We start from the raw sequence: 25,286 nt of genomic DNA, 5'->3' as shown, positions 1-25,286 counted from the left end.
TATGGCAGAGAAATAGCAGTGGCAGTAAGAGTAATTTAACTGTAAATTTTCAAAACTGTTTGGAAATGCTGATTGCCCTTAAGAATTGGGAGAGTGACAAATTTTATACCCCTGTTTAGAGAAAGGCTGTCAGGGGTGAGGTGGAAAGGTCAATGAGGAGAAAAGAACAATCTGCAAACTGTAAGCTATTTCTGTGCCTAACTCAGACTGTGCCAGATAATGTACATTAGATAAATGTAAGATATTTTAAGACAGTGGCATGTTGTGCATGTAGCCTGAGAAACCTGTTGCATGCAGGTTCAATTTTACTCAGTTGACAGTAACTTCAGAAATATTGCATACCTCCATTCCATCATTTCCTCTTTTAAAAGCGTGCAGCTAAAGCACTATGCCAAAGTTGGGAATTTGGTGAAAATAGAGGAAGGAAGTTCCACTTGGTGTTTCCATTACTTGTGGTTTCTGGAGACTTCAGCAAGTATTTAAACTTTATCCAATGTTTGTTGTATTCTTTAAGAAAGTTACAGTTGGCTAATTAACTTCTAGTGGATAAATTATTTGAAAACAAACTTAAATGTTAAGTAAATAGGAAACCACAACTAATCAAAAGCAAAATTTTCTGCACCTTGCAGAATAGATGTTTTTAGTTTATTGGGGTTTGTGGAGACCAATGAGGTCTTCAAACACTTACTCCCAGTTTCTTGAGATTCTTCAGTTCAGGAGTTGAGTTGGAGTCCAAGCATCAGATGTAAGGAGCATCTGGAAGGGCAGCTTACCTGTGGTAGCTTGGTCCAGGTGGCAGTCTTGTCTGTTAAATTGCCAAGTATGCTGGATCTAGACAATGGTTAGATACTAACAGATGTGATTTGTGTCAAACAAATAAGGGTATCTAGGATGTAATGTCACATGAGCCTGGCAATTGAACTTAAACAAATGCATGAAGTATAATGCGTGTGTATTGGGATGTGAACAAATATGTTCAGGAGAGTGGACAGTCTGATCTTGTTACTGATAAAGGGAACCGTTTAACTGGGGAAAGTGAAGAGCAATGAAACAGTGGGAAGGAATAAATGCATTCTCTGCAGCAATATCCAGAAAGAACTGTAGGATGCGTTTCCTTTGGTAAAAAGGGTGTAAGTCTAGAGCTGTAGAAAAATGGAGTAGGAGTAGAACCTAGCTGTCGTGTTCCAGTAATGGAGGTGGAGATAGGAGTGTGTTTCTACTGAGAGACTGAAGATTCAAGGATAAAATTCAAATGCAGTAATTCAATGTGGAATTTTAGAATTGCTTCGTTAACTGTACTAAACTTAACTTGAGTTTTAGCACATTAAGTTAAATATGCAGAGCAGAGCCATGTGAACTGGAGGTGCTTTTTTGCGGTATTATGGTACAAGTGTTTGATTAATAAAGGCTATTTCATTGGAGTGGGATTCAGAAACCAGATACTTAGGGGCTGTGGCTGCTCATTCACTATGTCCCTTGAGTACATTCAAAGTTGAGAAGGATAGTGTTTTGGAGGTAGAAGCTATGGGGATCATGATATGCCACAACCTTATTGAACAGTGGACAAAGATTGAAGGGGCTGTTATGAGCTGAATGGCAACACCTTGCACTGTAAATTCTCAGGCTGCAATTGACAGGTCTTAATTTTTGTCCACAGGGTTAGTTTTTAATGTTTCATTTAAAATTCTAACTCCTCTTCCCTCTGTAAATTGAATGGGCCTTTTTGGTGAAGGTTGTTTGCAAGTCCATAGCTCTGCAAAAGTCGCAAAAAAAGGTAGATTGCGTAGTGAAAAGGGTATTTTGTACAATTGTCTTCAAGTTGAGGTAATGATTATAAGAGTTGGAACTTCATGTTGTAGTTATATGAACTATTGGTTAGACTGCAATTCGTGTAGAGTTCTGGTGACCCCACTACAAGAGGGAGATAATAGCAATAGAGAGCTCTAAAGCATTTTTCAGGATTTTGGATTAATGGATGGCTATAGTTATATGGAGAGATTGAATAGGCTGGCTTTATTCTCACTGGAACATAGAATGCTGAGAGGTTTATAAAATTTAGGAGCAGAGGTAGGATTGATAGTCATAATCTTCAGGGCAGAGGAATCGAAAGCTGGAGGGCACAGATTTAAGGGAAGATGGGGGAAAATTTTTTTAAAAGATATTGGAGAAGTAAGTTTTTCAATCAGAGGATGATGAATATATGGAATGAGCTTCCACAGGAGGTAGTGAAGGCAGATACAATTACATTTAAAAGGTGTTTGGACAGGTACTTGTATAGGAAAACTGTAAGAGGAGAAAGAATGTAGATAGGGTTCATAACTGGCGTGGACAAAGTGGGTTAAAAAGTTCTATTTCTGATTTCCTACTCATGATTGAATTAGAGCCCCACATCAATTTTTTAACTTATGTTGCCAAAGTATTGATAATTTGTTCATTAACTAGTGATTTTTAAAACCTTTCTTTGGAACAATATCAGAACCGTAGAAATGAAGATCTGCTACAGGAGTAGTGTTCTGCCCACAGTGTTATAAGAAATTTGGTTCTATTTTAGTCCTCGTATATCATTGTGGGGGTGCAATTTGAGCAGGCTCTTTTTGCCTCTTGTGCATTTCTGTGAATTGATCAGGTTAATCAGAGCAGTTCAGACAGTCAGTAGTGAAATTCTGATTTTCCAAGTGAGTTAAGAGGAGAGGTTAGTGTTGTAAACAAATTGTGCTCTCTGTTACATTGTCACATCTATTGCATTAATAGGGCCTACAAACAATAAACACATTGTTTTAAAAAATCCTATTAAGTTGCCTCACCCCCAAAAATTAGGAATGCAATGTCAAAATTTAACTGGAAAGAAATTTGCATACATATTTTATGTATAGTACTACTAGATGTGCACAGGAAAAATTCACACTGAGAAAATCATGCATTAATGTGCACAGAGAAATATACATGGGGCGTTGTGAGTTTTGTAATTTTATATTTCCATTTGACGTAAGGAAATATCTGCCCCATTGACTCTACACCAGCATTGAGCAATCCTATTCTTCTATACATCTCTGTAACTTATTCTCTCACATATACCCATTAACAGTTTGCATTATGCTGCCACCCACTTAGGTTAGGAGCATCTTACTTTGCCAATTAACCTAACAACCAACATGTCTTTGAGTGTGGGAGGAAATGGGAGCGTCGGTAGTCAATGCCTGAAATCACAGGGAGAGTGCAAGCTATATGCTGACAGCAGGAGAAGTGAGAACTGAACATGTGTCACTAGAACTGCAAGACAAATGTACTATCTGCACCATCATCCTATCAAGCTAACATATACACTAATATCTCTCATTTGCCTACACAAAAGTTCTTACTAGGGCAACACACGTCAAAGTTGCTGGTGAATGCAGCAGGCCAGGCAGCATCTCTAGGAAGAAGTACAGTCAACGTTTCGGGCCGAGACCCTTCGTCAGGCCTGCTGCGTTCACCAGCAACTTTGATGTGTGTTGCTTTAATTTCCAGCATCTGCAGATTTCCTCGTGTTTGTGTTCTTACTAGGGCAGCTATTTTTCTGACCTGTGCCACAACTGATCTGATGCCACTGCTACTTTTTTGATTCCAGATGTCTGGATTTAACCTTAATCTTTTCCCAGGAGATGCGAGACGCAAATCTGACACTTTACCTTCATGAATGCAAGCCTAAGTAATCCATCATAGTCTACTCTTAATTGCCTGAATGTTGTTCTACAGAGTACTAGTTCCTTTGATTTCCCCTTGTTTCTTACACATGAATAAAATTGTTCGAGGCATCCACATGGGTATTGGCAATGGTGCCCTTTTAATAATATACTTGAAGTATTCTTTGTTCTAGTGTTAGTCATGATCTTATCCCCTCTCTTTTTCTGGTGCATTTATTTGTCTCTTTCTGTAAACAGGTAAAAACAGTCAAATTTCTGTTCACTCCCCCTCCCCCCAACTCCTTTCACAGGGATCGTGCCTTCATCTTAGCCATAATGTAATATTTCCACCTGTTTGTGATATTAAGAAACATTCAAAAAACACTTAAATGAATTAGTAACTATCACCATGAAATTATATTATGCAGTTCTGATTTATTTATGAAGAGTTGGATTAGTTCAATCCCAGTGCAAGAATTTTTTTTGTTCAAAGCTCACCCAGTCCTGACACACAGTTGATTTTTGTCAGGTTTGTGTTGGGAACCAGGTTGCATTGTATGATTTTATACACATGATCCCCATCTGTTTAACCTTAATAGACTAGATTACAGGTTGGATAGAAAAGGCTCGTATTCATGCATCTGAGTTTCCATGACTCTGATTGTCCTGATTGATTCAACACAGGTCTTCACTTGAATTTGCACACCACACTTTATTTGTTTTCTCGTTCATCCATAGTGCTTTATAGTATTTTTCATAGGTCTGTATTTCACATTGGGCAATAATTTCATGGGAACGTAAAGAGGATATTTAAGACTTGTTTAAGATTATGAAGGGTTTTGGGGCAATAAGTGGGAAGTTGCTCCTGGTAAATGGAAGGGCCCAAAACCACAGATATAAGGTTATTGGACAAATGATGTAGATTGACAAATTTTATGCGGCAGAATCCGAATCCAAATTGGATCTCTTAACATTTTGGCATACGTTGTGAGATTTGTTGTTTTGTGGCAGCAATACAGCGCACTACCTGAAATACACTAAAAATAACAATAAGACATATAAACAAGAGAAAATCTGCAGACATTGGAAATCCAAGTAACACACACAAAATGCTGGAAGAACTCTGCAGGCCAGGCAGCAACTATGATAAAGAGTACAATCAACGTTTCAGGCCGAGACCCTTCAGCAGGACTGGAGAGAAAAAAGATAGGGTTAGAAGGTGGGGGTGGAGTGGAGGAAGAAATACAAGTTGATTGGTGAAACGGGGGGGTAGGGTAGGGAAGGAGTGAAGTAAAGAGATGGGAAGTTGATTGGTGAAAGAGATACATGGCAGGAGAAGGGGGAATCTAATGGGAAAGGACAGAAGGCCATGGAAGGAAGAAAAGGGGGAGAAGCACCAGAGGCAGGCAATGGACAGGCAAGGAGATAGGTGAGAGAGGAAAAAGGAGATGGGGAATGATGAAGGGGGAGGTGGCATTACAGGAATTTAGAGAAATCGATGTTCATACCATCAGTTCGGAGGCTGTCCAGATGGATTGGCGTATTGCTTATGTGGTTCCATTGTTTAAAAAGGGTTCTTATCGGCCTGTGAGTTTGATGTCAGTGGTGGGTAAATTGATGGAAAGTATTCTTAGAGATGGTATATATAATTATCTGGATAGGCAGGGTCTGATTAGGAACAATCAACATGGATTTGTGCGTGGAAGGTCATGTTTGACAAATCTTATTGAATTTTTTGATGAGGTTACTAGGAAAGTTGACGAGGGTAAAGCGGTGGATGTTGTCTATATGGACTTCAGTAAGGCCTTTGACAAGGTTCCATACGGAAGGTTAGTTAGGAAGGTTCAATCGTTAGGCATTAATACGGAAGTAGTAAAATGGATTCAGCAGTGGCTAGATGGGAGACGCCAGAGAGTAGTGGTGGATAACTGTGTGTCAGATTGGAGGGCAGTGTGTAGCGATGTGCCTCAGGGATATGTACTGGGTCCAAAGTTGTTTGTCATATATATTAATGATCTGGATGATGGGGTGGTAAATTGGATTAGTAAGTATGCAGATGATACTAAGATAGGTGGCGTTGTGGATGATGAGGTAGGTGTACAAAGCTTGCAGAGACATTTAGGACAGTTAGAAGAGTGGGCTGAAAGATGGCAGATGGAGTTTAATGTTGAAAAATATGAGGTGCTACATTTTGGTAGGACTAATCAAAATAGGATATACATGGTAAATGGTAGGGCATTCAAGAATGTTGTAAAACAGAGGGATCTAGGAATAATGGTGCATAGTTTCCTGAAGGTGGAATCTCATGTGGATAGGGTGGTGAAGAAAGCTTTTGGTTTGCTGGCATTTATTTATCAGAGCATTGAGTATAGGAGTTGGGATGTAATGTTGAAATTGTATAGGGCATTGGTAAGGCCAAATTTGGAGTATTGTGTACAGTTCTGGTCACCAAATTATAGGAAAGATGTCAATAAACTTGAGAGAGTACAGAGGAGGTTTATTAAAATGTTGCCTGGGTTTCATCTCCTAAGTTACAGAGAAAGGTTGAACAAGTTAGGTCTTTATTCTTTGGAGTGTAGAAGGCTGAGGGGGGACTTGGTAGAGGTGTTTAAAATAATGAGGGGGATTGATAGAGTTGATGTGGGTAGGCTTTTTCCGTTGAGAGTGGGGAAGATTCAAACAAGAGGATATGAGTTGAAAGTTAAAGGGCAAAAGTTTAGGGGTAACATGAGGGGAAACTTCTTTACTCAGAGAGTGGTAGCTGTGTGGAACGAGCTTCCAGCAGAAGTGGTTGAGGCAGGTTCGATGTTGTCATTTAAAGTTAAATTAGATAGATATATGGCCAGGAAAGGAATGGAGGATTATGGGCCGAGTGCAGGTCAGTGGGACTAGGTGAGAGTAAGAGTTTGGCATGGACTAGAAGGGCCGAGATGGCATGTTTCCATGCTGTAATTGTTGTATGGTTATATGGAACACAAGGTGTTGCTCCTCCAACCTGAGTGCGGCCTCATCACAAGGTGGAGGCCATGGATTGACATGTTGGAATGGGAATGGGAAGTGGAATGAAAATGTGTGGCCACTGGAAAATCCTGCATTTTCTGGCGGACGGAGTATAGGTGCTCGGCAAAGTTGGGCTCTCGATCTATGTTGGGTCTCACCGATATACAGGAGGCACTGGGAGCACCCAATACTGTAGGCAACCCCAACAGACTCACAGGTGAAGTGTCGCCTCACCTGGAAGGACTGGTTGGGCCCTTGAATGGTAGTGAGGGAGGAGGTGTAGGGGCAGGTGTAGTACTTATTCCACTTGCAAAAATAAGTGCCTAGAGAGAGACGAATGGACAAGGGAGTTGCGTAGGGAGAAATCCCTATGGGGGGGGTGGAGGGGAAGATGTGCTTGGTGTTGGGATCCTGTTAGAGATGGTGGAAGTTATCGATAATTATGTGCTGGGCATGGAAGCTGGTGGGGTGGTAGGTGAGGACAAGAGGAACCCTATCCCTGGTGAGGGGGCAGGAGAATGGGGTGAGGGCAGACGTACGCGAAATGGGAGAGATGTTGTTGAGGGCAACATTGATAGTGGAGGAAGGGAAGCTCCTTTCTTTGAAGAAGGGGGACATCTCCTTCGTTCTGGAATGAAAAGCCTCATCCTGAGAACAGATGTGATGGAGATGGAGGAATTGAAAGAAGGGGATGGCATTTTTAAAAGTAACAGGGTGGGAAGAGGTATAGTCCAGGTAGCTGTGAGAGTCAATGGGTTTATAATAGACATAAGCTGTCTCCAGAGATAGAAAAAAAGAGAGATCGAGAAAGGGGAGGGAGGTGTCAGAAATAGACCAGGTAAATTTGAGGGCAGGGTGTAAGTTGGAAGCAAAGTTGATGCAGTTGACGAGCTCAGCTTGGGTGCAATGCAGTCATCAATGTAGCGTAGGAAAAGTGGGTGAGTGATACCAGTCTAGGCTTGGAACACGGACTGTTCCACGTAGCTGACAAAAAGGCAGGCATAGCTGGGAACCATGCAAGTACCCGTAGCTACACCTTTTGTTTGAAGGAAGTGGGAGGAGCCAAAGGAGAAATTATTGAGAGTGAGAACAAGCTCTGCTAGACGGAGGAGAGTGGTGGTGGAGGGGATTTCAGTCCATGGCCTCTACTGTCATGATGAGGCCATGCTCAGGTTGGAGGAGCAATGCCTTGTGTTCCTTCTGGGTAGCCTCCAACCTGATGACATGAACATCAATTTTTCGGACTTCCTGTAATGCAAACACCCCCCCCCCCCCCACCCACCATTCCCCATCCCCTTTTCCCTCTCTCACCTTATCTCCTTGCCTGCCCATCACCACCTTCTGGAGCTCCTCCCCCTTTTCTTTCTTCTATGGGCATTGGTCCTCTTCTATTAGATTCCCCCTTCACCAGCCCTGTGTCTCTTTCACCAATCAACTTCCCAATTCTTTACTTCACCCTCCACCACCCCTCCCCCATGGAGACGGATCTCAACCCCACCATCCAAATCCTTATCTATAGTTATCTTAAAACCCTAGAAGCTGTAGTCACAGTTCACCCACTGAAAGGTCAAGTCACCTGGCCAGGCTCACCTTTTGTTGGACTATCTACATAATGATTTAAGACACTCTCCTGGATGAACTTAACAAATTCTGCCCCATCTAAACCTTTTGCACTTAGAAGGTGTCAGTTTATATGAGGGAGGTTGAAGTCCCCCATGGCAATCCTTTTGTTTTTACACCTTTCCTTAATCTTTTTACATATTTGTTCCTCAATGTCCTGGTGGCCATTAGGGGATCTGTAGTACAATCCCATCAGAGTAATTGCACCCTTCATATTTTTGAGTTCTACCCTTACAGACTCAGTAGACGAGCCCTTCATTATGACCTCTCTGGGTGCAGATATGACATTGTCCCTGATTAGTAATGCAACTCCTCCACCTCTTTTAGCTCCCTCTCTATCTTTTCTAAAAGCATTGAACCCCCAGTACACTAAGCACCCATTCCTGTTCCTATCAACTAAGTCTCTGTAATGCCACAACATCGTAGTTCCATGTATTGATCCATGGTCTGGGTTCATTATCTTTACCCATAATACAAACACTTCAAACTATCCATCCGACTGTATCTATTACTTTGCACCTACCTGCTTGTACTGGTTCTGCTGTCTACTTTCCTGTCCATCCCTCCACTTTCTGACCTGATGCTCTGTTTCCCAACTCCCTATCAAAGTTGGAGGAACAACACCTTATATTCTGTCTGGGTGTTGGAGGAACAGCACCTTATATTCCGTCTGGGTAGCCTCCAACCTGATGGCATGGACATGTCTATCCACGGCCTCCTCTACTGTAAAGATGAAACCACACTCAGGTTGGAGGAACAACACCTTATATTCCGTCTGGGTAGCCTCCAACCTGATGGCATGAACATCGACTTCTCTAACTTCCGCTAATGCCCCACCTCCCCCTCGTACCCCATCTGTTACTTATTTTTATACACACATTCTTTCTCTCACTCTCCTTTTTCTCCTTCTGTCCCTCTGAATATACCCCTTGCCCATCCTCTGGGTCCCCCCCCCTTGTCTTTCTTCCCAGACCTCCTGTCCCATGATCCTCTCGTATCCCTTTTGCCTATCACCTGTCCAGCTCTTGGCTCCATCCCTCCCCCTCCTGTCTTCTCCTATCATTTTGGATCTCCCCCTCCCCCTCCAACTTTCAAATCCCTTACTCACTCTTGCTTCAGTTAGTCCTGACGAAGGGTCTCGGCCTGAAACGTCGACTGTACCTCTTCCTAGAGATGCTGCCTGGCCTGCTGTGTTCACCAGCAACTTTTATGTGTGTTCCCTATCAAAGTACTTTAAACGCTCCTGAGTAGCACAAGTGAACCTCCCAGCCAGGATATTGATTCCCCTCCAGTTTAGGTGTAACCTATCCTTCTTGTATAGTCATCCCTACCCAGAAAAGGTTCCAGTTATCCAAGAATCTGAAACCCTCCCCTCTGCACTGCTTCCTCAGCCACTCATTCATCTGTACTATCATCCTTTTTTGGTAGGGCTCTGAAACCTGTGCCAACAAACTGGCAGGTGTGTTCAAAGACATTTTCAATCTCTCATTGCTACATTAGGAAGTTCCCAGCTGCTTCAAAAGGGTAACAATCATACCAGTGCCTAAGAAGAGCAGGGAGAGCTGCCTTAGCGACTATTGTCCTGTAGCACTCACATCTACCGTGATGAAGTGCTTTGAGAGGCTTGTATGGCTAGAATCAATTCCTGCCTGAACAAGGACCTGGACCTGTTGCTGCAACAGGTCTGCAGTGATGCAATCTCACTGGATCTGCAGGCAGTTTTGGATTATCTGGACAATACTAATACTTATGTCAGGCTGCTGTTTATTGACTACAGCTCAGCATTTGACACAATCATTTCTACAGCATCCAGATTTGAGTGAGAAAGAATTTTCTAACCACAATATGATTTCATTACACCTGCACACTTGGAATTTCAATACTGAACGGCTAGATGCAGTCCTGCCAAAGGGTCTCAGCGCGAAACGTCAACTACTTTTTTCCATTGATCTGCCTAGCCTGCTGAGTTCCTCCCATATTTTGTGTGTACTACCTAGATTTTCGAGCTTATTGGATGTTATTTTAATTTCCAGTCCAGCACTTGAATTCACTTTTATTAAAAAATATAATATATAATTGTGTATTAAAGATTCCTGCAAACCTGCTAAATTTCTAGGCAGATTGAGAAATGGAATCCCAGAGAATTTCAAAGGAAGACAGGAAATGCAACCTGGTGAGTTTCAGGAGATGGCTGAGAGAGCTCACTTATTTCCAAAAGAGTTTAGACATGGAGTGCCATTCAGTTTAATGAGAGGACAGGAGCTGGGACCTTGGTCTGTTGTAGGGAAGGGGGGAATTAGCACCCAGGGTGCCAGATGCTGAGCTGTTGGGATTTCTAAGCAATATTAGATCATTAGGGTTTTATTCTGTTTGGAATACCAAAAAACTTATGATCAGCCCCTCCTGTGCCCTCTCTTGGTCTGTCCCAGGAAATTGAAGCCAAGCCTGATTTTTCACAGCATTGTGTTAGAAGTGAGTTTTTGTTCACATACAGTGCCTATAAAAAGTATCCCCCCCCCCCCGGAAATTTTCATGTTTTATTGTTTTACAACATAGGTTCAGAGGCGATGTCAGGAGTAAGTTTTTTACGCAGAGAGTGGTGAGTGCATGGAATGTGCTGCTGACGACAGCGGTGGAGGCAGATACGATAGGGTCTTTTAAGAGACTCCTGGACAGGTACATGGAGCTCAGAACAATAAACGGCTATGGGTAACCCTAGGTAATTTCTAAGGTAAGGACATGGTCGGCACAGCTTTATGGGCTGAAGGGCCTGTATTGTGCTGTGGATTTTCTATGTTTTAACATTGAATTACAGTTGATTTAATTTGGGTTTTTTTTGACACTGATCAGCAGAAAAAAACACTTTTGTGTCAAAGTGAAAACAAATCTCTATAAAATGATCAAAATTAATTACAAATATAAAACACAAAATAATTGATTGCATAAGTATTCACCTCCTTAGATAGGACACACAAGTCATCACTGGTGCAGTCATTTGGTTTTAGAAGTTACATAATTAGTTAAATGGAGATCACCGTGTGCAGTCCAGGTGTTGTAGTAAAAATACACCTGTATCTGGAAGATAGACTGACAAATGATACTTAAAGGGTTGACGGTGGATATGCAATAGCAAGCATTTAAAGATTGCATGGATGAACTACAACAATTGTTCATCCCAGTTTGGCAAAAGAATAAACCAGGGAAGGTAGTGCACCTGTGGCTGCCAAGGGAAATTAGGGATAGTATCAATTCCAAAGAAGAAACATACAAATTAGCCAGAAAAAGCAGTACACCTGAGGACTGCGAGAAATTCAGAGTCCAGCAGAGGAGGACAAAGGGCTTAATTAGGAAAGGGAAAAAAGGTTATGAGAGAAAGCTGGCAGGGAACATAAAAACTGACTGTAAAAGCTTTTATAGATATGTGAAAAGAAAAAGATTGGTTAAGACAAATGTAGGCCCCTTACAGTCAGAAACAGGTGAATTGATCATGGGGAACAAGGACATGGCAGACCAATTGAATAACTACTTTGGTTCTGTCTTCACTAAGGAGGACATAAATAATCTTCCAGAAATAGTAGGGGACCAAGGGTCTAGTGAGATGGAGCAACTGAGAGAAATACATGTTAGTAGGGAAGTGGTGTTAGGTAAATTGAAGGGATTGAAGGCAGATAAATCCCCAGGGGATGGTCTGCATCCCAGAGTGCTTAAGGAAGTAGCCCAAGAAATAGTGGACGCATTAGTGATAATTTTTCAAAAATTCTGGATTAGTTTCTGAGGATTGAAGGGTGGCTAATGTAACCCCACTTTTTAAAAAAGGAGGGAGAGAGAAACCAGGAAATTATAGACCGGTAAGCCTGACATCGGTGGTGGGGAAAATGCTAGAGTCAGTTATCAAAGATGTGATAACAGCATATTTGGAAAGCGGTGAGATCATCGGACAAAGTCAGCATGGATTTGTGAAAGGAAAATCACGTCTGACGAATCTCATAGAATTTTTTTGAGGATGTAAGTAGTAGAGTGGATAGGGGAGAACCAGTGGATGTGGTATATTTGGATTTTCAAAAGGCTTTTGACAAGGTCCCACACAGGAGATTAGTGTGCAAACTTAAAGCACATGGTATTGGGGGTATGGTATTGATGTGGATAGAGAATTAGTTGGCAGACAGGAAGCAAAGAGTGGGAATAAACGGGACCTTTTCAGAATGGCAGGCAGTGACAAGTGGGGTACCGCAAGGCTCAGTGCTGGGACCACAGTTGTTTACAATATATATTAATGACTTAGACAAGGGAATTAAATGCAGCATCTCCATGTTTGCAGATGACACGAAGCTGGGCGGCAGTGTTAGCTGTGAGGAGGATGCTAAGAGGATGCAGGGTGACTTGGATAGGTTAGGTGAGTGGGCAAATTCATGGCAGATGCAATTTAATGTGGGTAAATGTGAGGTTATCCACTTTGGTGGCAAGAACAGGAAAACAGATTATTATCTGAATGGTGACCGATTAGGAAAAGGGGAGGTGCAACGAGACCTGGGTGTCATTGTACACCAGTCATTGAAAGTGGGCATGCAGGTACAGCAGGTGGTGAAAAAGGCAAATGGTATGCTGGCATTCATAGCAAGAGGATTCGAGTACAGGAGCAGGGAGGTACTACTGCAGCTGTACAAGGCCTTGGTGAGACCACACCTAGAGTATTGTGTGCAGTTTTGGTCCACTAATCTGAGGAAAGGCATTCTTGCCATAGAGGGGGTACAAAGAACGTTCACCAGATTGATTCCTGGGATGGTAGGACTTTCATATGATGAAAGACTGGATCGACTAGGCTTATACTCTCTGGAATTTAGAAGATTGAGGGGGGATCTGATTGAAACATATAAAATTCTAAAGGGATTGGACAGGCTAGATGCAGGAAGATTGTTCCCGATGTTGGGGAAGTCCAGAACGAGGGGTTACAGTTTGAGGATAAAGGGGAAGCCTTTTAGGACCGAGATGAGGATAAACTTCTTCACACAGAGAGTGGTGAATCTGTGGAATTCTCTGCCACAGGAAACAGTTGAGGCCAGTTCATTGGCTATATTTAAGAGGGAGTTAGATAAGGCCGTTGTGGCTAAAGGGATTGGTGGTATGGAGAGAAGACAGGTATAGGGTTCTGAGTTGGATGATCAGCCATGATCGTACTGAATGGCGGAGCAGGCTCGAAGGGCCGAGTGGCCTATGCCTGCGCCTATTTTCTATGTTTCTATCCATCTGCTGGCGAGTCAGTATCCTGAAAGACCTCACCATGAAGACAAAACAACACTCCAAGCAACTGTGAAAAGGTTATTGAAAAGCTCAAGAAAATACAAGAAAATTTCCAAGTCGCTGAATGTCTCTTGGAGTACAGTTAGGTCAATCATCAAGAAATGGAAAGAATATGGCACAGTGTAAATCTGCCTGGAGCAGGCTGTCCTCAAAATCTGAATGAGTGTGCAAGAAGGGGACTAGTGAGGGAGGCCACCAAGAAACCATTGACAACTCTGGAGGAGTTACAAGCTTCAGTGGCTGAGATGGGAGAGACTGCACACACAACAACTGTTGTCTGGGTGCTTCACCGGTTGTAGCTTTATGTGTGAGTAGCAAAGTGAAAGCTACTGTTGGAAAAAAAACTCACGAAATCTCAGCTAGTTTTCCAGAAGGCACGTGGGAGACTCTGAAGTCAGCTGGTAGAAGGTTCTATGGTCTGATGAAACCAAAACTGAGCTTTTTGGCCATCATAAACACACCTGAAGCGTGGTGGTGGCTACATCATGCTGTGGGGTTGCTTCACTGCAGCAGGACCCGGAAGAGTTGTGAAGGTAGAGGGTAAAATGAATACAGCAAAATACAGGGAAATCCTGGAGGAAAACCTGATGCAGTCTACAAGAGAACTGCAACTTGCGAGAAGATTTCTTTTCCTGCAAAACATTGACCCCAAGCATAAAGCCAAAAGCTACATAGGAATGGCTTAAAAACAACAAAGTTAATGTCCCAGAGTGGCCAGGTGAGAATCTGACCTCAATCTAATTGAGAATTTGTGGCTGAACTTGAAATGGCCTGTTCACTCATAACCCCCATGCAATCTGACAAAGCTTGAGCAGTTTTGCAAAGAAGAATGGGGAAAAATTGCTGTGTCCAGATATGCAAGGTTGATAGAGACCTATCCACACAGACTCAAGGCTGTAATTGGTGCCAAAGGTGAATCTTCTAAATACTGACTTGAAAGGGGTGAAAACTTATGAAGTCAATTATTTTATGTTTTATATTTGTAATTAATTTAGATAACTTTGTAGAGATCTGTTTTCACTTTGACACAAGAGTCTTTTTCTGTTGATCAATGTAAAAAAAAGCCGAATTAAATCCAGTGTAATTCAATGTTGTAAAACAATAAAACATGAAAAATTCCATAGTGGGTGAATACTTTATATAGGCATTGTATGATGAAAGTCTGGTATCAGCTATCTGATTGTTTTGAATTCTGATGGTTTAACATTGGCTTATGCACTCAGCTTAAACTCACTTGGTTTGCTGGAAAATTTGCTATAATATGTAACACACTTAAAAATGAATTTAAAGTGTGGAATAAATTATTAGTCTAGAAAATCTAGCTTCCACCTCCACCAAAGTGCGGGATTATTTAATTTTTACTGTACTTATTCCTTTACTTGAGCTTTTGAGTTCATCTTTTGTACCATTATTCTGTTTTACTTTGCTACTTGTAACTTGCATTTATGCCCTCTCATGTCTCATCTTCTATTTTGCATATATGGTCACCTCTTTGACTCTGCCTTTCCTCACATTCAGCTTTTTATCCAATTTACTCCACGCCCATTATGACTTAAACTAATTCGCGTTCTGATAATGTCAGAATTCTCAACCTTACAACTTTTATTTATACATCTATTTGTGATTTTGTGATTCTTTCCCCCACTTCTTTTCCAGCTTTAAAACCTTTTAGATTGCTGTGATTCATTAATACAGGGGCTCAGGTTATGAATGAACTGACTTTTATGCGATCGCATGAGGCATGCATTTCTGCATGTTTGTGATTTTTGAAATTGTGTATTAGGTATTTTATTTCTCTAACCTAAAGTTATATATGTGCTATCTACTTCTGTGTGAAAGCATTTTTTATTTATACCAATCCAAAATTCATTGTCAGTGGAGAGGTTTCATACAATAAATTTTAGTCATTTGCCTGACCTCATTTTATCTTTTCATGTTTCTTGCAAGTGATAAACGTTTTTGATTTTTGCAGTGCACCAGTCGCCACAATCAGTGAGAGTTCAATTTTTATCCTCTTTTGGAATTTTACTTAACACAAGGGATGTCATTCCAAGTGCCTATTAATCTCAAATAATTACCTCTATCCAGCTTCATCTTGCTTACCATTGTTTGAAATAGAAAGGGTACATTGTATGTGAAATAAAAGCAGAATGGTAGAAATAACCAACTGGCTGGTCAGCATCAGTGAAGAGAGAAAAAAGTTAATACTTTGGGTTATGCCTATTTGCCAGAGCTGAAGTATCATTGCCCTGAACCTTCTTTGCAGCTGCTGTCTGACTTGCACCTTTACAGCATTTTCAGTGTTTTTCATATTCCTGGTGTCACCTGTTTCCTGTTTCCTGATGCAGTCTAATTGCAGTGGTAACATATTGATTGAGATCTGCAAAGGAAAGTAGATAGAATGCTAAAGTGAATCATTTTTAAAGTTTCAATATAGCCAAGGTATCAAGTGACCTCAATATTGTACATATGTATATTAAATCTCCTATTCATATTTGTACTTGTGTTCAGTCTTTCCATGAGCTTGCTCTCACCCTGGTAACCTCAAAACTGTGCTGCTTTAATGTTGAGCTCTAGACCAATTATTAATTTCTTTCTTTCAGTTTGTTTTCCAGAACCCAATTTTTAAAAAATAATTTTTCTGTCATCCTTTATGATGCTCTCTAAGACTTTGCCCATACAGACATTTGACCTAAAACTTGGTCCTTTATCTTGTGTGAATTTGTTAAATTTAGTAAATGCTTTTGGGAAATGCTGTATGAAGCTTTTTTGAAATGCAAATTGTTAATGAGTGTTTAAAATTTCTTATGGGGAAATGCTCTTTTAAAAAAAAGAACAAAATGTAATTGTTTAATACTATAGTTTGTTACCGTGTTAAAACCTGACAATTTTCAGTAGTATCAATTTAGTTGTGGCTCTTAAAAGTATCCCCTGTTAAAGCAGTTGTATTTGAAAAGCAGCCATGATGATATTTCTTTTTTTCCTGTGATTAGTGGATTTGCAGCGCTTTCATGAGTGTTTGAATTTTTTTTTCCTCTATTAGCTCAATAATCAGAGATGTTAACCTTTATAAACTTAAAATTTTGTGGTATTTCTGAAAGCTACATTTGTAAAAGGGGTTAAAATGAATTTGTTATCTATAGTTATTCATCCCCACTGGTTAAATTTACAGAATAATTACTAAAACAGATCCCATTCTTGAAATCATTCTCAATATTTTCCATGTTGAATTATTTGGTATATAGAAAAATAACTATACAAGTAAAAACAATATTTTATACTTATAAATGAAATGTAAACCAAATAGACTTGATTATGAGTTTTGTGTTCCTTAATATTAATTTCATTCTTGTGCCAATTATTTATTTTCAGGATGATTAATAAATCTATGATAACTGCAGTATTGAATAAAACCATAAGTAGGATCAAATTATGTTCAGTATTTGGGTGTGATGCATTCATTCCATGAATTCAAGATTGTTTTAAGTTGACACCACTGGTACTAGCTGGGTGCTTCTTATTTGTGTTCTGAATGTGGGTATTTTTATAGGGTAATCTTTAATCCTGAATTTCTGAATGGCTTGAGTTAATCTCTGTTGTTTAAAGTCCAAAAAGTACTTCAGGTTGAACCATTGGTATTTTGGGGAAAAAAACCAATTTTGGTTACTATTATTATATAAAACAGGGGCAATTTACAGTTTACATTTAATTGTGTACATTGTTAAAGTTGGTGAAAATAGTATAGTGTGAAATCTTTTTCCAATATATCTACTTTGTATTTATGCAGGAGGGCGATATCAACTAGAAATTAAAATTCCAGAAACATATCCATTTAATCCTCCAAAGGTGAGACATGGCTATATGGTTGTAGATAAGTTAATGGGAAGAATTGCTGAACTTGTAATTTTGAAAGTAGTATAGAATTATACTTTTAACTTGATTGTCTTGATTAGCCTTTTTATAGCTAGTATTAAACATTGTTGATCCTTGAACACTTATTGTATTTTCAAATGAATGTTATGTTTTTAAAATTTTCTAACAGCTTTTAAAGAATATAGTTTTGTGCTCATTCTGCTCATGAAAATAGCTGCTATCAGTGTAATAGTTGTAGTCTAAAAAATGCATACTGAGATGTAAGCTAACAAGTTATTAGAAGTGTTGAGGGCTTGCTTCCTTTTTATGAGACATTAAATTTATTTGAACTTAAAGGATGGGTGTAAAAGACCTTGAGAATTCCTTTGGTAGATTAGCTAATTTTTTTTATACATCCATACTTAACATTGCTAAAAACGGATCATTTAATTGTTATTCATAGGATCTTGAGATGTAGAAATAGGATGTAGTGTTACGATGGTTCCAGAAATGCTTTATTGGTATAAAATATTTTGGGACATCCTAAGGTCATTCTGTTATTTCAAACAAGAGAAAATCTGCAGATGCTGGAATCAAAGTAATACACACCTCTGCTAGCAGGTCAGGCAACATCTATGGAAAGAGCAAACAGTCGACATTTCAGGCTGAGGCCCTTCTTCAGGACTGGGGGAAAGAAGAAATGGGAAGTCCAATCTCTTTTTTCCCCCAGCCCTGATGAAGGGTCTTGGCCTGAAGTGACAACTGTTTACTCTTTTCCATAGATGCAGCCTGGTCAGCTGAGTTCCTCCAGCATTTTGTGTGTATTGCTCTTCTATTATTTTCTTGTTTGATTCCTTTAAGATTTTTAATGTGCTCTTGTCTCTGTATTCACTCTGCTGTTTGCCCATTATCTCAACCATAAGGTGTTCTTTGTATGATGCAATATATCATAAATGTAAATCAGAAATGGTGTTTGGTGTGTTCTGTAATGAAGTATGACTATGACTAAATGTCACAGAGATCTAAAAACATATGGTCACAACTTGGTGGGGGTGGGGGAATGTTGAATTTCTGTTTGTTTCCACTCGGAAGAGGTGCTTCATTTTGTTGCAAGTGGTCAGAAACCTTGCTTGCTTTCTGCTGGAAATACTGAGACCATTGGACTGACACTCAGATATAGTGCAAAATAGTATTCCACTGATACATCTTTAGTGAAAAATTGTACACTTCCCAGTTAATTTTGTTTTTCTTACTATCTGCTTCTTCACCAAAGCCTTGTGTTTGCTAATTACAATAAGTAGAAGCAATAAAACTTACACATTTTTAGGATCCTCTTGCTGTTTGGTAATGCTGTGTAATTTCTTGCCTCATTAACTTTGTTTATCAAGATAGATTTATCTAAGTCATATACTTTTGTGATTTTCTGTTTCTAGTGTCCTAGCTTGCCTTGTGTTCTCATGACAAGACAAATTTTGTTCATTTTCAAATAATGGAAGTAGTGTGGCGAATATATTTAAATGATTGTGTTAGGATTTAAAAAATTAAAATATTTTTTAACCAAAGAAGGATTTAATAAGTGAAGTTGTGTTTTGGAAAGTTTATATTTTAAGTTTTATTGGTAATTTTCGATTTTAGTCTTGCATGTCAATTGCAGTACCAAAAATAACCTGGATTTTAAAAGTTTAAGGGTTGTTGATAACTTATTAACAATTGCTGTTGTAGCTTGATGACCTGAGACCAGTTCAGTATACAGACATCCCACCCTGCAAAAACTCATTTCAGGGAGGTAGCATCATCAATTTGTGGGAGACTCCCGGGAGAGGTGGGATGTCTGCAATAGAGTAGCTCCTTAGCAGCTGGCCAGTTAGTTTAAATAACGTTAGCTATGCTAATGAATGAATGACACCTGTTAAACTCACCTGAACACGTCTTTTACAGTCTTAACCCACCATGGGCAATAGAAAAGTCACTGTTGCAAACAGTGCAGCGAGCAACACTGTCATTATTTTGACCCCTATTAGGCAGGGGTACACTTTAGTGTAGTCTGGGGTGACGTACGTATTATTTTTTTTGGAACACTCTGCCATGGCACGCTTACGCTCTCGCTCTCTCTCTCGTGGTCGCTCGCGCTCTCTCTTGCTTTCTCTCACTCGCTCTCAAAAAAATTGATTTCCGTGATATTGTATATAATTTGCGGGCATCAGGGAGCCACTATTAATATGCGGGAGACTCCTAGAACTTCCGGGAGAGCTGGGATGTCTGAGTATATTGGATATTAATTGCAGAATTTAATTTTTGTTGCCAGTATCAATTGTTTCTTTGTTCAGGAGCTTTCAACCACCCTTAAATATTTGGGAATCAAGTAAGGGTGTCTTAAATATTGGCATTGTTGATCAGAAACTTTAGCCTAGAAACTTTAGTATGAGGAATATTGATTATTGTCATTTGGGATTATTGCAGACATTTGGCATTGTAGGTATTAGTTCAACTGTGCTCAGAAAAGAATTCTTCAGTTTTTCATGATTATGTATTAGGAATTAGATTTAATCTTTCCACTTTCTATGAAATATTGATGAAAATGGTTGTATTTTGCAGGTTCGGTTTATCACAAAAATTTGGCATCCAAATATTAGTTCAGTAACGGGAGCCATTTGTTTGGATATTCTGAAAGATCAGTGGTGAGTTTCTCTGCCTTTATTTTTGCAATTAATCTAGATTTTTAGCCAGTAGTCTATTGTTTGTTGTAAATGTGCATGTAGGTTTTAGGGAGTTGTATTATTTATTTTGAAGTCTCCATCACAAAATTGTGAAGTATTTTCTTCACAATTAACTGGTGCTCTTGGGGACTATTTTCAAGTCATTTTAAAGTTGTATTTTATGAAGTAATTAATAGTGTATTTTTTGTTCTTTTTTGGTATTAATATATTCGCTTATAAATTTGAGATTAGAATATGTTTGTAACAATTTGAGTTTGAAATCCTGAACAGGGGAGTTATATTGCCCCACCAAGGACAGAACATAATTTTCCCTGAGCATTGTTAGGCATATTCTACTTTGAAAACTGGACTTTTATTCTGTCAGTTTTTTTTATTCATCTTCTATCTTTGCATTATCAAAGGGCTGAAAGAAAGACAAAGTAACAAAATCTATCACTTTTAAATCGATCTTGTTGGCAGTCATTTGGTGTGCGCTAGATTTGTATGTCTGATTTGTTGTCAAATGTAAGTGTACCAGGTCTGTTAGATCTGGATGATAGGACTTTGTAGAGTAGATTGTATATAATTGAGAAGAGTGCAAGAAATTCTGCCTGTAATCCCTGTTCTTGACGCTGCTCTCAGTAAACTCCGCTGATTAAGACTTGATGAAAGGGTTTCAACCCAAAACATACACTGCCCATTTCTCTCTATAAATATTGCCAGTCTTGTTGAATTCTGCCAGCTTTTTGTGTGTTGTTTCAGTAAACTTGCCTGTTTTGTGTCATTCTGAATCTAATTGCCTTGTGCATATAGATTCAAGTGCCACCATTATTTCTCCTCCTACATCTGCAATTTTTCTGACACTGAAGTTTGACATCTTTGGTTTTTTGGAGTTTGCTGTTTGCTTCCAGATGTTGTTGGTGCAAATTTTCCTAACTTTACATCTAGTAACTTGCCAATTGACCACAATTATATTTCTAAATTTAAAATTTCTTTTCTTTAAATTACACTTTAAAACATTAATGCTTATTACTTACTTTGGATTAGCCTTTGAAATTTCAGTGATATTATATTTTATTCACTGCATTTTTATTTTCTACCTATCTGTTAAACACATGGGACAGGTTTCCTTTCTAAACCATTTGTGAAATTCCAGTAATCCAGCACCTTCCAGACTATTGGATGTTACCTCAACACAATTTTACATTTTTTTAAACACATTGTATGGTAATGTAATACATTTTTCTGTGAACCCAATAATATTTAAAGGTGTGTGGGTTGCTGAGCCATCTGGATTTCTGAACAGTTGAATACCAGATTATTGGAGTTTTACTGTACATAAATTTGGGCTGCACAACCATTGTTCCCAGGATGAGTGCCCACATCATAAAACTTACCACAGTGTTATACATGATATCCGAAGAATGAGAGGAGATCTTATAGAAACATATAAAATTATGAAAGGAATAGATAAGATAGAGGCAGAACAGTTGTTTCCACTGGTAAGTGGGACTAGAACTAGGAGACGTAGCCTCAAGATTTGGGGGGAGTGAATTTAGGATGGAGAGGAGGAGGAACTGCTTTTCCCAAAGAATGGTGAACCTGTGGAATTCTCTGCCAGTGACGCAGTGGAGGCTACCTTAGTAAATATACAAACCCCATTTCCAGAAAAGTTGAGATATTTTCCAAAATGCAATAAAAACAAAAATCTGTGATATGTTAGTTCGCATAACCCTTTATTTAACTGACAAAAGTACAAAAAAAAGATTTTCAATAGTTCTACTGACCAACTTAATTGTATTTTGTAAACATACACAAATTTAGAATTTGATGGCTGCAACACACTCAACAAAAGTTGGGACAGAGTTAAAATAATATTGAAAAGTACACAGAATATTCAAGTATCAGTTCAAAAGGAACATTTCTCAATGCAAGATTGCAGAGAATTTAGGTCTTTCAACATCTACTGTACATAATATTGTGAAAAGATTCAGAGAATTCAGAGAGATCTCAGTGCGTAAAGGGCAAGGTCGGAAACCACTGTTGAATGCGCGTGATCTTTGAGCCCTCAGGCGGCACTGCCTAAGAAACTGTCATGCTACTGTGACAATTATAGCCACCTGGGCTCGGGAGTACTTCAGAAAACCATTGTCACTCAACACAGTCCATCGCTGCATCCAGAAATGCAACTTGAAACTATTGCGGAAGGAGGAAGCCATACATCAACTCCATGCAGAAACGCCGGCGAGTTCTCTGGGCCCGAGCTCATCTCAGATGGACCGAAAGACTGTGGAACCGTGTGCAGTGGTCAGATGAGTCCACATTTCAGCTAGTTTTCAGAAAAAACGGGCGTAGTGTTCTCCGTGCCAAAGATGAAAACGACCATCCAGATTGTTATCAGCGAAAGGTGCAAAAGCCAGCATCTGTGATGGTATGGGGGTGCATCAGTGCCTACAGCATGGATGAGTTGCATGTACGTGAAGGTTACCATTGACTCTGAGGCGTATATTAGGATTTTAGACATATGTTGCCATCAAGGTGACGTTTCTTCCCGGGACGCCCATGCTTATTTCAGCAGGACAATGCCAACCACATTCTGCACGGGCTACACCATCGTGGCTTTGTAGACACAGAGTGCATGTGTTTGACTGGCCTGCTGCCAGTCCAAATCTATCTCCTGTTGAAAATGTATGGCGCATCATGAAGAGGAGAATCAGACAACGGAGACCACGGACTGTTGAGCAGCTGAAGTCTTATATCAAGCAAGAATGGACAAAATTTCCAATTGTAAATCTACTACAATTAGTATCCTCAGTTCCAAAACGATTGAAAAGTGTTATTAAAAGGAAAGGTGATGTAACACAGTGGTAAACATGCCTCTGTCCCAATTTTTGTTGAGTGTGTTGCAGCCATCAAATTCTAAATTTGTGTATGTTTACAAAATACAATTAAGTTGGTCAGTAAAACTATTGAAAATCTTTTCTTTGTACTTTTGTCAGTTAATTGTTCACGTGAATTAACATATCACAGTTTTTTTTCATTGCATTTTGGAAAATATCCCAACTTTTCTGGAAATGGGGTTTGTATTTAAGACAAGGCTGGGTAGATTTTTGCATAGTAGGGGAATTAAGGGTTATGGGGAAAAGGCAAGTAGGTGGAGATGAGTCCATGGTCGGTCAAATCAGCCATGAAGTTGTTGAATGGCGGAGCAGGCTGGACGGGCCAGATGGCCTACTCCTGCTCCTATTTTTTATGTTCTTGTATGCTTGAACTCTACGTAAGGTAGAAAAATAAAATGTGTTGATGGAAATGAATGGGAAAGTTTTGATTCTAACTTTGATTTTACATATAACAAGTTAAAACACTTTGATATGGCGTGTTCTATTTATACTTTATTGTTGTCAAACAATTGATACTAGAGCGTACAATCATCACAGTGACATTTGATTCTGCGCTTCGCGCTCCCTGGTGTACAAATCGATAGTAAATGTTAAAAATTTAAATTATAAATCATAAATAGAAAATAGAAAAGGGGAAGTAAGGTAGTGCAAAAAAACTGAGAGGCAGGTCTGGATATTTGGAGGGTATGGCTCAGATCCGGGTCAGGATCCGTTCAGCAGTCTTATCACAGTTGGAAAGAAGCTGTTCCCAAATCTGGCTGTACGAGTCTTCAAGCTCCTGAGCCTTCTCCCGGAGAGAAGAGGAATGAAAAGTGTGTGGCTGGGTGGGTCGTGCCCTTGATTATCTTGGCAGCACTGCTTCGACAGCGTGCGCTATAAAGTGACTCCAAGGACGGAAGATTGGCTTGTGTAATTTGCTGGGCTGTGTTCACGATCTTCTGCAGCTTCTTCCTGTCTTGGACAGGACAACTTCCATACCAGGTTGTGATGCACCCCAGAAGAATGCTTTCTATGGTGCATTTGTAAAAATTAGTGAGGGTTTTAGGGGACAGGCCAAATTTCTTTAGCTTTCTCAGGAAGTAAAGGCGCTGGTGGCCCTTCTTGGCAGTGGACTCTGCTTGGTTGGACCAAGTCAGGTCATTTGTGATATTGACCCCGAGGAACTTAAAGCTTTTGACCTGTTCCACTTGCGCACCACCGATGTAAATGGGGTCGTGCGGTCCGCTACTCCTTCTGAAGTCAACAACCAATTCCTTCGTCTTGCTGACATTGAGGGTAGGTTATTGTCTTCGCACCATGCCACCAGGTTCTTAATTTCCTCTCTGTACTCAAACACATCATTACCCGAGATATGGTATTGAGTTTGATGGAAACTTGGCTACACAATCATGGGTGTACATTGAATACAGCAGGGGGCTGAGTACACAGCCTTGTGGGGCACTGGTGCTCAGAGTGATTGTAGAGGAGAGCTTGTCCCCTATTTTCACAGCCTGGGTCCTGTCTGTGAGGAAGTTGAAGGTCCAGCTGCAGATCTGAGTGCTAAGGCCCAGGTTCCGGAGCTGAGGAATCAGTTTATTTGGAATGATGGTACTAAAGGCAGAGCTGTAGTCAATGAAAAGGAGCCTTACATATGCGTCTTTATTCTCCAGGTGTTCTAAGGAGGAATGTAGGGCCAGAGAAATGGCATCTGCCGTTGACCTGTTGCTCCGGTAGGCGAATTGCAAAGCGTTGAGGTTGACCGTTAGGCTGTGGTTGATGTGTGCCATAACCAATCGCTCAAAGCACTTCATAGCAATTGATGTCAGAGCCACAGGTCAATAGTCATTCAGGCATGCCACCTTGCTCTTCTTCGGCACCGGGATTATCGTTGCCTTCTTAAAACACAAGGGGATCTTAGACTGAAGCAAGGAGTAGTTGAAGATGTCTGCAAACACTCCAGCTAGCTCGCTTGTACAGGCCTGGAGAACCCATCCTGGGACGCCATCTGGGCCCGTCGCCTTCCTTGGATTTATCTTCAGGAAGGCCCTCTAAAGTCCTCCTCAGTGATGATGAATCTCGATGCCACCAGGTCCTGTTCATCTGGAGGGAGCGGACACTCTTCTTCTGTTCAAATCTTGTGTAGAATACGTTAAGTTCGTCAGGAAGAGAAGCGCCACAGTTATTGATATTCCCAGCCGTTTCTCTGCACCCAGTGATCTCATTTAGACCCTGCCATGGTCTACCGGCATCCCTCTGGTTAGTCTGGGCTTCCAACTTGG

The 25,286-nt window shown here is 40.1% G+C and overlaps 1 protein-coding gene across 1 annotated transcript in view; it reads left to right on the top strand.

Moving 5' to 3' along the window:
• The window catches only part of ube2kb (ubiquitin-conjugating enzyme E2Kb (UBC1 homolog, yeast)), a 99,047-nt gene that overhangs the window by 30,114 nt on the left and 43,647 nt on the right, over nt 1-25,286 (top strand). Inside the window, exons 3-4 of the mRNA XM_072252842.1 lie at nt 17,368-17,426; nt 20,028-20,110. Of these exons, the coding sequence (XP_072108943.1) occupies nt 17,368-17,426; nt 20,028-20,110 (142 nt within the window). The remainder of the gene's footprint in view (nt 1-17,367; nt 17,427-20,027; nt 20,111-25,286) is intronic.

Source organism: Mobula birostris, chromosome 3, assembly GCF_030028105.1.
Source record: "Mobula birostris isolate sMobBir1 chromosome 3, sMobBir1.hap1, whole genome shotgun sequence".
NCBI classification, from domain to species: Eukaryota; Metazoa; Chordata; class Chondrichthyes; order Myliobatiformes; family Myliobatidae; genus Mobula; species Mobula birostris.
The sequence above is the reverse complement of the archived record's forward strand: the minus strand, read 5'-3'. Positions and strand labels throughout refer to the sequence as shown.